General features: G+C 44.4%; 1 protein-coding gene across 2 annotated transcripts in view; it reads left to right on the top strand.

The window, feature by feature from the left end:
• The window catches only part of NT5DC3 (5'-nucleotidase domain containing 3), an 88,249-nt gene that overhangs the window by 40,115 nt on the left and 34,964 nt on the right, over positions 1-13,170 (top strand). For both annotated transcript variants that reach the window (XM_043562354.1, XM_043562353.1), the window contains exons 8-12: positions 9-111; positions 256-357; positions 3,057-3,138; positions 4,238-4,324; positions 9,564-9,704. In XM_043562354.1, the coding sequence (XP_043418289.1) occupies positions 9-111; positions 256-357; positions 3,057-3,138; positions 4,238-4,324; positions 9,564-9,704 (515 nt within the window). The remainder of the gene's footprint in view (positions 1-8; positions 112-255; positions 358-3,056; positions 3,139-4,237; positions 4,325-9,563; positions 9,705-13,170) is intronic.

Here is a 13,170-nt window from a genome sequence, read left to right as displayed (position 1 = left end):
GCTCGCAGAAAAGTACATCTGCTACGCCGAGCAGACCCGCGCAGTGCTGGCCAAACTGGCTGATCATGGCAAGAAGATGTTTCTCATCACCAACAGCCCCAGTAGTTTTGTGTAAGTTGTTGTGGGTGACCTTGCTGGCTCCAGCTCACGCCTTGTATTCCCACTTATCTGAACAGTTGGAAATTGGAAAGAAAAAGTTGCAAAAGTGGTTAACCCCTCTCTTGTGAGACTCACCTGGCTGACGTGTCATTCCAGGGACAAAGGGATGAGGTATATTGTTGGAAAAGACTGGAGGGACCTGTTTGATGTGGTCATCGTTCAGGCTGAGAAGCCAAACTTCTTTAACGATAAGCGGAGGTGAGTGTCTTTCCGGGAGAGCTAGATTTTAGTCCTTTGCTGCCGTGAATACTTACGTAGTGCGACTTGGTGAAATCTAGCTGGAAAATCAGAAGCATCTGACATTATAGCTTTTGATTTTTAATCCTTCTAGCAAGTAATTGCATAGAGGGTGAGATTAGTGCATGGCCGACAGCTTGAGACTGTTCTCACTTCAACCTGAGTCCTACGAGTCAGGCTTTAAGAAAACTACTGAGGGGCACCTGGGTGGCTCAGTTGGTTAAGTGTCCGACTTCAGCTCAGGTCATGATCTCCCAGTTTGTGAGTTCATCGGGATCTGTGCTGACAGCTCAGAGCCTGGAGCCTGCCTCAGATTCTGTGTCTCCCTCTCGCTCTATGCCCCTCTCCTGCCTGCGCTCTGTCTCTCTGTCTCTCTCAAAAATAAAATAAAAACATAAAAGAGAAACTTAAAAAAAAACAACAACTACTGACAGCAGTGAAAAGCCATACGTAGTGTTAACATCGTAAGTTAGACTTCTTGATGCAGGTACATTGTGAAGCGTAACAAGACAGCAGCAACAGCAAAACTGCCTGGTGGGTATTTTTCTCCGTACAGCTCTAAGTGGTGCATTTAAAATTCCAGTTGGATTCTGCAGAACTCTGAAGAAGGTCTGTGTCAAGTGGAGTACCTCTCTACCAAGACTTACGTGGTGTGTTCCTGTCATGGGAAACAGAGGGGCGGGAAGTCGTGGGTTCCGACAGTGACTCCAGTGTGCTCTTGGCATTAATAGGTGCGGATCAGGGATCCTGAAATGCCTTTAATGTGCGGAACCGACCTCTTCACCAAGAGTCGTCCCCCCAGATATCAATAGTGTTGACAGTTACTGCACTGGGGTTATAAGAATAATCTGCACTTTGTATAAAGAAGCACTTTAACCCACATTTTTCTGTTCCGCAATTGGTAACCAGGCAGTCTTTCCCTCTCTGCCAGGTGATTTAACGTATCATAATGCAGTGCTCCATAGTTCATGTTGAATAGATTAAATTTCTCTTGGGACACTAAATTCCCATTTTCCAAGTGTCATAGTGATTCCTGAAGGAAGAGGCAGACCCAAGAGCCATGTGCAGAGACTGAGAATTCAAGGGAATGAAGGAAAAACTTAAGTGTTGATCAAAAACAGCTATACGTTGGCTGGCTGCTTTCTCACTGAGAAAACGCTCTCCCGAACTTTCTTATTAGACCCCAGGGTGTGATCAGGACAAGGGCCTCATCTCCCCCTTCACCAAGGACACCCTCTCCTTGTTACACTTATACACAGTGGCAGAGTGCTGTCTTAGACTATTTCCTGGGGGGGAGGGTGTGGGCAGCACAGGTCTCCCGGCCCCCCCCCCACCCATTTATTTTGCCTTTGTTCTGCATGCCTGCAACACCTCTGTTCCTCCCATTTTATTTATAATGATGGTCAGAGACAACCTGAAGGAACATCCATAGGAGGAGATATTATACAGCCATGAGAAATGATGTGTTTGGGGAAAAAAAGCAGCATGCATGTTTTATGATCATAAAATACAACGTACGAAAAATATGTAATCACATGGGAAATTGCTCACAGTATTAGAGGAGAAAAAGATACCAATCAGGATATATGGTGATCCTCATTTATATTCATAAAAAAGAGAAGGGTAACAAATGTTATCTTTATAGATTGAAAGACATGTACTGAAATGTTAGGTGTTTATACACTGGGATTATAGGCCACTTTCCTCTTCCTCATCGTATTCTGCATTTTCCAGATTTTTTGCACTCAGTTTAAATGTTTTTCTAATCAGAAAAACAAGCCAAATAAATGTTACCTTAAAAAAAGGCAAACAGGGGTGCCTGGGTGGCTCAGTTGGTTGGGCGTCCGACTTCGGCTCAAATCATGTTCTTGTGGTTTGTGGTTCAAGCCCTGTGTTGGGCTCTGTGCTGTCAGCTCAGAGCCTGGAGCCTGCTTCAGATTCTGTGTCTCCCTCTCTCTGGCTGCGCCCCCCCCCCTCGCCCCCCCCCCCCCCCCCGCCTCCCCACACTCTGTCTCACTCTCTCTCAAAAATAAACATTAAAAACAAACAAACAAACAAAAAGGCAAATAGACCCTGCATACATTCTTTTTTCTTTTTAACTTTAAAGATATAATTGGCTTTATTGATCGATTCATGGATCAGGCTTCATCCCATCTAAGTAGAGGGGAGCTCCCTGAAGGCTTTATTCTTATTCCCATTTTGCATCATAAAATGATATGCCTCATCCTCAGATTTGTTTTTTATGTAGAGTGGCTGAATTTCAAGTGCCAAGCTCGACACACGTACTGAGGCAGCATTTCCAGAAGCGTGTTTTTGCGAAGCAGATTTTCTGTGTGATCAAATGCATTTAGGAAATCTGGGTTAAAGAAAGTTTCTGTACTGGGTGGGCTTTTCAGAGTCATGGATGACTTGTTAAGATGGCCATAGGTAGTGCCTCGTGTTTTGCAAATTTATTTGACCCTGGAGTTCTTTCCTCTGTAAATACGTTTGGATACCGGGGTCTGCCCTGGATGAGGGCACTGAACCAGGGAGTGTGGAGGTGGAGTTTGGGTGCCCAGGCTTTTCGAGGTCTGTGCAGCCCCTTTCTGTTCCCAGTGAGTAACTGTGTCATGTTTCATAAGCAGATTCCCACAGATCATGTTTCCTGTTTCTGTTGTTAGACCTTTCCGAAAGGTGAACGAGAAAGGTGTCTTACTCTGGGATAAGATCCACAAGTTGCAGAAAGGCCAGATTTACAAGCAGGTACCTCATGACCGATTTTTCCTTTTTGTTCCTTTGCTTTGTGGTCAGTTATAAAATGCTAACAGCCAACATTTGTTGAGTCTTACCGTGTGCCGGGTGTAGTTCTGAGAGTTCTGCTTGAATTGATGCTTTAAACCTAAAGCAAAATTTAAACTTAAGTCAATGTGTTTTCAGTGTGCTGTATCCAGATTAACTCAGAATTGAGCAGTCTTTGAAAACAAAATTTAAAGCATTACTTTCATAGTCTGTACAATTTAAGATGCTAATAGTAAACCTTGGGTTTTTCACTTCAAGAAGCATTGAGTCACATGGTGTAGGACTCACCTAAATTAGTAATGGTTTCCTGATGAGCTATGTTTTATGTAGTTTTGATATATTTTGGTATCAGTAAAGCTCTCAAATGTTTGAATAAATGATTGAATTTCTGACCCTGATTGTGTTACTGAGTTTGCTTCATCTCATCCTTTAAAACTTTTTATTTCTGTAATATTTATAAAACACATGAAATTATAGAATAGTACTACCACATAGTTGTGGTTAAAAAACCACAAACAAACCCTGATACGTTCCTGGTGGGTCTATAACACAAGGCGGGGTTTGCCGGTAAGTGTATTTTCTTGCCGTGGAAGATTTGCTTGGATACAGCCATTCCAATTCTAGGAAGTTAGACCAAGGAAATTATTAACATGTAGCTAAAAATTTGCTACAAGAATGTTTAGCATGACTTACAAAATAGGTAACAAGTGTCCAACATGAGGGAATTGGTAAAAGGAATCACAGTACTTCTCGGCTACTGAAATGGTAGATTAATACTTACTGACATGGTCACAGAATGTTCAGTGTAAAAAGATCGTTACAAAGAGGTATATACAATACGGATCATTTTTGGAACATACATTTGACTTAGAACAAAGGTCTGAGAGATTTCACACAAAGGTGTTTTTATCTTTATATTTTGATACTTTAAATAAATTATAAAAGCAAATAAAAAAAGATATTTTGGGTTACAGGTTATACAGGTGACACAGGTTTCTATCTCACATGATATCTATGCTTTTCTTTTCTTTTTTTAAATATCTCTGTTTTTCTATTCTTGCAGGGCAATTTATATGAATTTTTGAAGCTTACTGGGTGGAGAGGATCCAAAGTGTTGTATTTTGGCGACCACATATACAGTGACCTGGCGGTGAGTCCTTTTTTTCCATTTCTTTGTTGGGGGACAGATGTGTTAGTCCCACTTACTAAGGAATTTCTCTTTTGTTTAAACCACTTTTATGCTTTCAGGTCACCTATTTTTTTTTATGTCTCATTTTTTTGTAGAATAGAATGGATCATAGTTATAAAAAAGATCATTTTTTTTTAAATGGTAGAGAAATTAGCAATTCACTCAGAATTTATCAGAAAAATCCATTTAAATAATGGTAAGAAATAAATGTAAGCGTTCTTTTTTTTTTTTTTTTTTTTTTTTATGAAATATCAGAAGCACCCATGTGCAACAGAAGAGTCTGTAAACTCAGCTGGAGCTCCTGCAATTCCAAAAACTGGCATTTCCAGGAAACAGCTATTATAAGAAAGTGAGGCTTTTCATGCCCATTGGAATGACTAGAGTGGTGTCTCAGGACTTGAATTACGATTTAATCTATAATTAGAACGAGGCTGAATCAGTCACATTTCCTTCCGTGCCCCGCTCCTGGTGCAGGGGATTTCTGTTTGTCAAGTGGGCCCAGGCTAGTTGCACCATGCACGTTTTGCAAAGTCTGAGTGATGCTCAGTGTCCACCGAGTCACCAGAGCAGGGTCGTGGCTGGCGATCAAACTCTGATTGGTATTTCTGAGCGTTTTGACCCACATGACTGTGGTCTCGTGTTTGTGTCCCTCTTGCGTCTGACGCCTGTCTTCGGAGCGGTGAGCTGTAACGGGCTGCACGGTAGGCCCCCCTGGGAGGCATTTTCAGAGCACACGTGCTATCGTCCGAGGTCTGTGGACTCAGACTTCAGACTGCCTGCTGGTGGAGGAGGGAGGGGGGGGGTGATTCCAGCACCTGTGTGCAGAGACCCTCGTCCCAGGCCATTTCAGCACGCACCCTGCATAATTGAGTCTGTCCACCGGGCTGAGGTCTGGCGGAAGGAATCATGGGCTCAGAACCGCAAGACAGGTTTTCACCCCAGCTCTGCTGTTTTTAGCTGGATGAGCTTGCACACGTCCTCCAAGCCCCCGTGTCCTTATTTGTGAGCAGAGTTAAATCAGGGACTGCATACAGAAGTGCTTATTAGTGACACAGAAATATAGAGCGCTGCTGTCAGGGGGTCCGTACTACCAGAAGGTTTGGCCGAGTGACATGGCCTCTTGAGAACCAGTGTCTTTGGGCCTTGATGAGATAACTCTGTGCTGCCCTTGAGGAGTGCGGGTGCGTGGCCCTGTGAAGGGACACACACATACAGGTCTTAGCCTTCTGAGAGGCACTCACAAGGCAATGGTTTCCTCAGGCGTGGTCCCTGTGACATCAGCATCACGTGGGAACTTGTTGGAAATGCGATTTCTCAGGCCTCACGTCAGACCTACTGAGTCAGAAACTCTGGTGGGGCTCAGCTGTGTCTAGCTTTTCATGCTAAAATTTGATATCAGGGTAATGTTGACCTCAGAATAAGTTACGATGTGTTCCTTCCTCTTCAGTTTTTAGAAGCGTTTTAGAAGGACTGGTGTTAATCCCTTTTTAAATGTTTGGTAGAATTCACCAGTGAAACTGTCTGCCTGGTCTTGGGCTTTTCATTGTTGGAAGGGTTTTGATTACGGATCAGTCTCCTTACTAGTCAAGAGGTCTTTTCAGATTTCCTATTTCTTCATGATTCAGTCTTGGTAGCTTGTTTGCTTCTGGAAATTTGTCCATTTCCACTAGGTTGTTCAAGTCGTTCTATACTAAGTTTACAGGTTTTACAATTCTTCTTATTTCTCTAGAGTTGGTAGTAACTGCTTAAATTGTTGATTTTAGTAATTTGAGTCTTCTGGTTTTTGTTTGTTTTTAGTCAAGATAAGTTTGCCAATCTTGTTGATCTTTTTGAAGAACCAACTCTTGGTTTCGTTGATTTTTTTTTTTTTTATATTGTCTTTCTATTCTTTTTCCTTTTTTTTTCTGTTTAAAAAAATTTTTTTAAATGTTTACTTATTCTTGAGAGAGAGAGAAAGAGAGAGAGAGCGCGTGCAGAGTAGGGGCAGAGAGAAAAGGAGACACGGAATCTGAAGCAGGCTCCAGGCTCTGAGCTGTCAGCACAGAGGCCGATGTGGGGCTCGAACTCATGAGTAGTGAGATCATGACCTGAGCTGAAGTCAGACACTTAACCAACCGAGCCAGTCAGGCGCCCCCTTTTTTCCTCCCTGTTTTAATCTTTGCTATAATCTTTTTATTTCCTTGGTTCTGCTAGCTTTCAGTCCAGTTTGTTCTTTTTCTAGTTCTTATGGTGTCAAGTTTGGTTGTTAATTTGAGACCTTTCTTTTTTTCCAATGTAAATTTTATGGCTGTGAATTTCCCTCTTAGCACTGCACTTGCTGCATCACATAAGTTTTGATGTGTCGTGTGTGCATTTGCATTTACGTTTGTCATAAGATGTTTTTTCATTTCCCTTGTAATTCCTTCTTTGACTCATTGGATGTTTCAGAGGGTGAACTTCTGTGTTTTTCCTTCTGTTGTTGGTTTCTAGCTTCATCCTGTGTGATCAGAAAAGATGCTTTGTGTGATTTCAAAATGTATTACGACTTGTTGTAGGGTCTAACATCAGGTCTGTCCTGGAGGCTGTTTCATGTGCACTATGAGAAAAATGTGCATTCTGCTTTTGTTGGGTGGCATGTTCTGCGTCTGCCTGGTAGGTCTTTTTAATCTTTTCACTTCCAACCTATGTGTGTCCTTAGGTCTAAAATGAGTCTCTCGGAGGGACGCCTGGCTGGCTTAGTGGGCTCTGCGACTCTTGATCTCAGGGTTGTAGATTTGAACCCCATGTTGCGTATGGAGATTACTTAAAAATACGATCTTTAAAAAAAAATATGGGGTGCCTGGGTGACTCAGCCAGTTAAGCATCTGACTCTTGATTTCAGTTCAGGTCTTGATCTCATGGTTTGTGGGTTCAAGCCCTGCATTGGGCTCTGTGCTGACAGAACAGAGCCTGCTTGGGATTCTGTGTCTCCCTCTCTCTCTGCCCCTTTCCCATTCATGCTTGATCGCATGCATGTGGGCTCTCTTTCTTTCTTTCTTTTTTTTTTTTTTTAATTTTTTTTTCAACGTTTTTTATTTATTTTTTTTGGGACAGAGAGAGACAGAGCATGAACGGGGGAGGGGCAGAGAGAGAGGGAGACACAGAATCGGAAACAGGCTCCAGGCTCCGAGCCATCAGCCCAGAGCCTGATGCGGGGCTCGAACTCACGGACCGTGAGATCGTGACCTGGCTGAAGTCGGACGCTTAACCGACTGTGCCACCCAGGCGCCCCTGTGGGCTCTCTTTCAAAATAATTAAAGTTAAAAATTTTTTTAAAAAATGAGTCTCTTGGAGACAGCATATAGTTGGATCTCATGCCAGAGTTTGAAAACCGCTGTTATAAAGTGATGAGATCAATTCATTACCTAAAAAATGTCAGAAATTATGTGGGCAATGAACATTACCCTTCAAGGGAGTCACCTTGTGAATGTAGGTACTTCTAACGTTGCTGCTGGTTTTCAAAACACATTTGGGTGCCCCTTTTGGGATAGATTTGAGAACCAGGTTGAGGCACAGAAGAAAATTAGTTTTATTATTATTAATGTATTATCATGTGCTTTAGTCTTAGGAATGTTCCAGATGACTTTTTACCTATTTTCAGAAGTAAAAGCTACCTTCAAAAGTTTGCCACCGTTGGCAATATTTAAAAGGTAGTGCCAGGGGCACCTGGGTGGCTCAGTCGGTTCAGCGTCCGACTTCGGCTCGGGTCATGATCTCGAGGTTCGTGGGTTCGAGTCCCATGTCAGGCTTTGTGCTGACAGCTCAGAGCCTGGAGGCTGCTTCAGATTCTGTGTCTCCCTCTCTCTCTCTGCCCCTCCCCCACTCATATTCTATCTCTTTCTCTCAAAAATAAACATTAAAAAAAATTAAAAAACAAAAAACAAAGGTGCCGTAGGTTTCCATGTATTCGAGGAGAAGGAGAAACATTGAAAGGTTTAAGGAAATTCAGTAGGTGAAGAGGCTGGTCATCCTTAGGACTTACAGAGTGGGGATTCTAGCTGTAGGTGAATAGCCAGCGAACTTTTAAAATTGTAAACCTGATACCACTTTACTCCCTAAAACCTCAAAGCTTTCCTTTCTTCTTCAGAGTAAAAGCCTGATTTCCTCCTGTTTCCTACAAGGCCCTGCTTGATCTGTCCTCCAGCCTACCTCTCTGAAGGCATGACCTACCTCAGCCCTCTCTCCTACTCTGCCTTAGGCTCCCTGCCTTGCCATTCCTTAACAGTTCTACCTCTACCCCCACCCCCAGCATGTTCCTGCCCCAGGGCCTTTGCACTTGCTGTCCCCCCCCCCCCCCAGTTTGAATTTTTCTCCTCCCACATATTTGCATACTTTTTCTCCTTTCCTTGGGATCTCTGCTCAAAGGTCCCTTTATTGGCTTGGTATTCCTAACCACTTTGGTAACTTTCTTCCTTCTTATTCTGCTTAATTTTTGATCATTGTCTTTATCACCACCTGCTTTTATGTATTACTTGCTAATTTTTTGTCTGTATTTCCCATGAGGGCAGGGTTTTGTCTGTTTTTGTCATTGTTTTATCCTCAGTATCTAGAATAGGGCCTCGCAGTTGTGAGGATTGGATACATATTTGCCAAATGAGGGAATGAATGACCATGTAGTATGGTTGATTGTAGATCTAAGATCTTCCAGGATATGGCTGACGTCAGATATTCTGGCTTAGTGTCAAATCATGAGATTACTGTATTTGGAATGAAAAATTTGACCACATATGTGTGTGTTGTAGGATCATTCCGGGTCTGAGATTCTAGGACTCCCCCTAACCCACAAGGCCTGACACACAGTGGGTGATCCCCAGTGGTCTGTGGATGAATTCAACAGTCAGCATTTCTGTTGCTGTTCATTCAGAATGGTTAAGTCTCATTCTGCCCCTGACCTAATTGTTGTTTTACAGACCACAGTTAATGATTGGAGACCCTGTGTCTCTGCAGGGGCTGTGATTCACAGCAATTATTCCCAAAACAGAAACTTTTTTTGGGTGTAATGGTCAGAGCCTGGGGCTGACTTGGTTTTAATTAAATGTAATTCATTGAATTTGGCTTGGTTAATAACTAACCATTACAATTGAAGAGTAGTTCAGTGAACACCTGTTGCATCTGGGAAAGGTAATGAAATGGTTTAAATTCTGTTGAGATGAGTTGACTTTTTTGTGATCTTTGCGATTAGGATTTGACCCTGAAGCATGGCTGGCGAACAGGTGCGATTATCCCGGAGTTAAGATCTGAGCTCAGAATCATGAACACGGAGCAGTACATTCAAACCATGACTTGGCTGCAGACCCTGACCGGGTTATTGGAGCAGATGCAGGTTTGGGATTTTTTTTTTTTTTCTCTCCTACTTTTTCCGTAAGTCTGAAGTTAGTCCATAAATCAGAGTTATTTCAGATATTTATTCATGGTTACATGAGGTGTAAGTCACCCTGAAGAATAACTCCTGGGTTGTTTTGCCCCTAAGAGTGTTTTGCCAATTTCCCTAAAGAGAACTTTAAAAATGCCTTACACATTCATTTGGAGAAAGAGCTTTATGGGGCCATGTAAACACAGGTGTCTCTGTAGAGTCCTCCTTCAGTGGAAATCCAAGTGTCCTCACTTCCCCACTAAAGTTCTGTTGGGAGAGGTCCCATGGGATTGTGGGATTCGAGAACTTCTGCTAATGTTTGGGTCTAGTCCTGTTTCTGCCTTTAGCCTGCTGTGGACTTCTCAGTTCTGGGCCTCAGTTTCCCCATCTGTAACATGAAGGGTCCTGTGGAATGAATACATGAGGCTAGGCACCACAGCTGACTGGAGAGAGTCTCAAAGCAAAAGTTAAGGTCCCCACATGCCGCCTCCGTTTGGTTTTGAAGATAATACCTACGATTGGCTGGCTGGCTGGAGTTCAGTGGCCATTTTTTGCTTGTATTTTGCAAGCATTTGTATTTTGCATTTTTTGCTTTTGCATGTAAGCTATATAGCCAGGTTTGGACAGTTAGTGAGGAATGTTGTTTTCGGCGGTTTTCTGACCTGCTGCTGGGGACCCACTCCCAGTCTCCTGAAACGCCTCGCTTCCCGCTTGGTTCAGCCAACTTATCCTGCAGCCGTCTCGGCACGCATGCTGACTCTCTTAGGACAAGGCGCGTGGGTGCCCGCTCTCCTGGCTGACGCACCTGCAGCCTCTGGCCACGGCCTGTTGCCCGCAGCCTGCCAGCCTGCTGTGGAAATGGGCAGGGAACCGCCTCACCAGCCAGCTGGCAGCCGGTGTGGCGGCAGCTGGCGGTGAGCTCGGGAGGAGCCACGAGGGCCGGTGGCTCCAGGGCGCGCATGGTCCAGAGCGTGTGTCCTCGCACGTCCCGGGCCTTGTTTCCGTTGTGCTCTGGCTCCACCTGTTCTTGGCTCGTCTGTGGTGAGGACTCGTTCTGTTTCCCGTGCTATGCTTGTCCCTGAGATGCTTTTCCAAAAATAAAAGCCATCGATTCTGGGTTAATGTGGCTTCAAGTCTGTGCATAGGTCACACAGTAATAATAGTTTACGTTTCGTATGTCAGACGTCGTGCTGAGTGCTTGCTCTACACACATTATTCATTGACACCCCCAGCTGCCCTGTGCGGGTGGGTCTGCTTTTTCCACTTTAGAGTAAGGACACTGGGTGTTTGACAGGTTAGGGCAACACATCTGAGGTCGTAAGATGGCAGAGCAAGAACTTGAACTCAGGCTTGTGTGATGCTCAAGTCCATGCCTTTGAGCACGACGTGAACGTGCTTCCCTGCTCTTTGGTTTAGAGGTCTCAGGTGTGGCAAAGACTCTTTACCTCAGGCGCAGTCCCTCTGTGATGGTGGCAGCTGGGCGGACGCACAGACACAATCTGCACATGGGTAGTGTCACTACATTTTAGCTTTGAGGGCAGTTGTTTTGTTTTCTGCTCTCTGACCTATATAAAAAGTTTGATGATTAAGGAATGTGTATTTAAATTTTTTTTAAATGTTTATTTATTTTTGAGAGAGAGAGAGAGAGAGAGAGAGAGAGAGAGAGAGAATGTGAGTAGGGGTGGGGCAGAGAGAATGGGAGACACTGAGCTGTCAGCACAGAGCCCGACATGGGGCTTGAACTCACAAACCGCAAGATCATGACCTGAGCTGAAGTCGGATGCTTAACCAACTAAGCCACGCAGGCGCCCCTAAGGAATGTGTGTTTTAGAGAACGGAAGTGCTGAAAATATTCTGTGACCTTAGAAACATATAAGGTATAAGGTTGAGGGAGGAAGAAAAGGGAATTACCATTTACATTGCCGACCCCATTTTATAGGAGGGGAATTTGAGGCTGAAAGATAAGTAACTTATCCTGAATTCCAAAGTTAGTGAACAGCAGAACCAAGCTATATAGGAATGTTCTAGAAACCACGTTCTAGAACTACGTTCTAGACACTATGTTCTAGTTACCATGTTCTAGATACCATATTCTAGACAGTGTTCTAGATGCTAAGGGCTTCATGTTCGTTTCTTTCTCAAAACCACTCTTCGAAGTAGGCACTAACACCCCCATTTTATAGATGAAAAAGCCAAGGCCCAGGGGAGAAAATAACTTGCTGAAGGGGTGGGGGGCGTGCTGGGACATAGCCTCAGGCAGTCTGGCTCTAGAGTCTTAACCTCGAACTGTCGCCTCAGGCTCCGGCACTTTTGACAGCTTTCTGTCCAGTTAGACTCACTGGGATATAGAGAAGTACAGCAGGTAATTAAAAAAAAAATCCAAATGAATGTCAATTTTCACTGTTCTTCCTGTTCCCTTTTCACCCTCCCTGCTGCCCCCATGTTCACCTGAAAAGCTAAATTATTCCAGTGATCCTGTGTCACATGTTTCTGGAAACTCCCCCGTGGGGTTTATTTTCAGAGACGTAGCACATTATTTGGACTATTTCCTGAAGAGAAAAATTTGTCGTCTGAGGCCGGGTTTGCTTTTTTTATTCGTGGAGCCAGCAGAGTGTGTCATTCGGAGCCAAGTGTGATGAATTAAATACAAGAGTATGATTTTGGTTTTAAGAAAGTGGCCGTAAGGAATAAAGAGGGTTTTGTTAACTAGCCTTGAAGCGCAGCCCGGGATGGTGGGTTCATGGCGGCGGTGCTGGCTGATGGTGGTACAGAGTCTTCCCAGGTTATCACGTCACGACCACGTTTAGCTGAGGGGGCGGCAGACTTCCGCAAAGGGCCAGGTCAGTCAGTATGGTGGGCTGTGTGGGCCAAGCATTCTGTCACAGCTACTCAGTTGTGCTTACGGCACAGAAGCAGCCACGGGCAACGCCTGTGGTGCTGTCCCTGTGACATTGGTGGACGCTGAGATTTGAACTTCATGTCATTTTCATGCACGATAACGTTGTTCTTCTTTTGATTCCTCACATCCCCAACCATTTAGAAAGGAACTTTTTCTTAAGCTCAGAAGCCGATAGAAAAAAGTGGTGGTGGGCCGGATTTGTCCTCCTCTGGTAGAGGCCGTTGGGCTGGCGAGGTCGCAGTACCCTGCTCACACTGGGTGGGAGGGCTGGTGCAGCAGACGTAGTCTCTAGATTGATGTCAAGTCTGCAGGGCCTGCCCTGGGATGGGGGCCCACCTGCAGGGCAACAGTGGAGAGAATTCACATGCCCTGTGGCAGCTAGTGTCAAAAAAGAGAGTGTGGGTAGGTTAAGTTCGGTAATCCCCTCACCAGAGAGTTCTCCCCTCCTGCCTGAATGGGCGGAGTAAGGGACCCTCCTGCGTAGGCAAGGACGTAGGTGCTAGTTTAGGGGCTGAGATGGGTGTGTGGGCAAAGGTG

The sequence above is a fragment of the Prionailurus bengalensis genome, chromosome B4 (assembly GCF_016509475.1).
Source record: "Prionailurus bengalensis isolate Pbe53 chromosome B4, Fcat_Pben_1.1_paternal_pri, whole genome shotgun sequence".
In the NCBI taxonomy this organism is placed as follows: domain Eukaryota; kingdom Metazoa; phylum Chordata; class Mammalia; order Carnivora; family Felidae; genus Prionailurus; species Prionailurus bengalensis.
This window is presented reverse-complemented; position numbering and strand designations above follow the sequence as displayed.